This window comes from Carassius carassius, chromosome 10 (genome assembly GCF_963082965.1).
Source record: "Carassius carassius chromosome 10, fCarCar2.1, whole genome shotgun sequence".
NCBI classification, from domain to species: Eukaryota; Metazoa; Chordata; class Actinopteri; order Cypriniformes; family Cyprinidae; genus Carassius; species Carassius carassius.
Genome location: NC_081764.1, coordinates 30,465,674 through 30,467,895, shown reverse-complemented (window position 1 = coordinate 30,467,895; position 2,222 = coordinate 30,465,674). Strand labels below are relative to the sequence as shown.

General features: G+C 38.6%; 1 protein-coding gene across 1 annotated transcript; it reads left to right on the top strand.

The window, feature by feature from the left end:
• The first annotated feature begins 506 nt into the window (after window positions 1–506).
• On the top strand, window positions 507–1,637 carry LOC132151374 (transcription factor Sox-21-A). Its single transcript, XM_059559487.1, has one exon. The coding sequence runs from the start codon at window positions 815–817 to the stop codon at window positions 1,529–1,531; it is 717 nt and encodes a 238-aa protein (XP_059415470.1). The 5' UTR covers window positions 507–814; the 3' UTR covers window positions 1,532–1,637.
• Window positions 1,638–2,222: the final 585 nt, after the last annotated feature.

Here is a 2,222-nt window from a genome sequence, read left to right as displayed (position 1 = left end):
TGTTTGCTACTGTTATACTTAAAGTATACTTAAAAGTATATACTAGAAAGTGGGCCAATTTATTCCCAATGAGTATTGAAACAGTAACTTTACAGTATACTACTAGAACACTGATATTTGTATACTTGCTACATAAAGTATACTTACAAATATACTTGAACTTTACGTAAGTATACTTAGTAATATAAACTTGAAGTATACTACTTTTTCGTAAGGGTTGTGATGACTATTATTGTTATTGTAATAATAAACAATGAGTAGCCATTTTCAGTGATTCAATGTTTAACGCCATTTGTAACAATTTGAATTTACATTTAATTACTTATCTGTTAAATATTTAAAAAATTAAATTTTGTAATTGAAAGGCTGCCATTGAAAAAATGCAAACCTGTCCCACAGTGCTGCTGCTCATAGCGTTTGTAGATTTCACAGGACAAACCCACACTGACGTCATCTGTCTCAGGTCGAATGGACACGCCCACTTCATTAAAAACTCAGCGCAGGCGGTAAGCAGTGATGAACATTTAAAGCCAGGTTGCTTCATAGACTCCCATACACACCGTGCGTCCAGTGGATAACAACTCAGACTAGTGGGATTTGTTTGAAGAGATGCATATCAGAATTTTGTAAGTCACTTAATATTTGACAAACAGTCAGTCGAAAACTTAGGCTTCATTTCTAGGCGCAGTCTCAGATTTTGGTGCCATGTTACAAAGGTAACACAGACAGGACTGAACTGTGCGTCAAAGGAATTTTGGGCTGCTTTCCTTTGGACTAAACTGAAAAAGGAGCAGCAGAGGAAACGGTTTCAGAAATGGCAAAGCCTATGGACCATGTTAAACGTCCCATGAACGCTTTTATGGTGTGGTCGAGAGCCCAGAGACGGAAGATGGCACTGGACAACCCGAAGATGCACAACTCTGAGATCAGCAAACGCCTCGGAGGTGAATGGAAACTGCTTTCAGACTCTGAAAAAAGACCCTTTATTGACGAGGCCAAACGCCTCAGAGCTGTTCACATGAAAGAACACCCGGATTACAAATACAGACCGCGACGAAAGCCCAAAAACTTGATAAAAAAAGACAGGTATCATTTTAATGTGACGTACAATCTGGGTGACTGTGACCCGTTGAAAAGTGCGCGCTTACCCGGTGACGCGCTGACGGACTCGCTGAGCGCAGAGAAAACGTCCGTCGCCGCAGCTACTCGGGTGTTTTTCAGTCACCACCTGTCCGCCAGCCCATACCCGTTTCTCGACCTGGCCTCCAAAATGTCGGAATTACCCCCTGCACCTTTCCCACATTACTCAATGCTCGGGTATCCCGCTGGAGTCTCCGCGTTTCCCGGGATGGGGGTTCTGGCCGGTGCGCCACACGCTCACCCGTCTCCGGGTAACCCGGGCCACATGGTGCCCTATAACTGCATGGGCTGGCCTGGTTCTGGACCTGTTGTTCCTTCATCTTACGTGTTTTTACCAGGAATGACCAAAGCTCAACATGAACCTTACCTGACGTACGCTGCGACGATATGACCGGAAATTAAAGGACCACAATGTTCATGTGTTATAAGGTCACGTGCACTTGTTTAAAGCTTTGCATTTTGTAAAAAAAAAAAAAAAAATAAACATTTAAAATATTATTTGTGGAAAGAGTTTATTCTTTTTTTATTATTATTGCATTTCCATAAAAAAATTTGGTAGTTACATTTTACAATTGTTAACTGTATATGTCATTAAACGATATAATGTAAATATTCCAGCTTATTAGAGCTATTAAAATCTGTTACTGGAAAATGTACTGATAATAACACACAGGTGGTACAATGCAATGTCACATGGTGCAACCGATTATAACAAAGACAGAGCACAGTGTTAACTTAGACACAAACACAACATGCTTAAATAATGCTATAAATATTACTCAACAACATATCACACACAAATGTATATAACTGATAAGAGTAATTACAAGAAATGTTTCAAACATAAAAAATGTATGGTTCACAGAAGGAATAAATTATGAGATCATGCATACATTAAGTCATACTTGATAGTTTCGTGCTCATGGACACATTTGCAATTTTACAATAAAACTACATATCATGTTTTTTGTTGTTGTTTGGTGTTGTTGTTTCTGTTAGGTAACTTAAAGTTGACCACTTAACAGATTTTTACTGTAAAATTTTACATTGTTTTTCTGTTGAAATTAAATGTTCTTTATAAT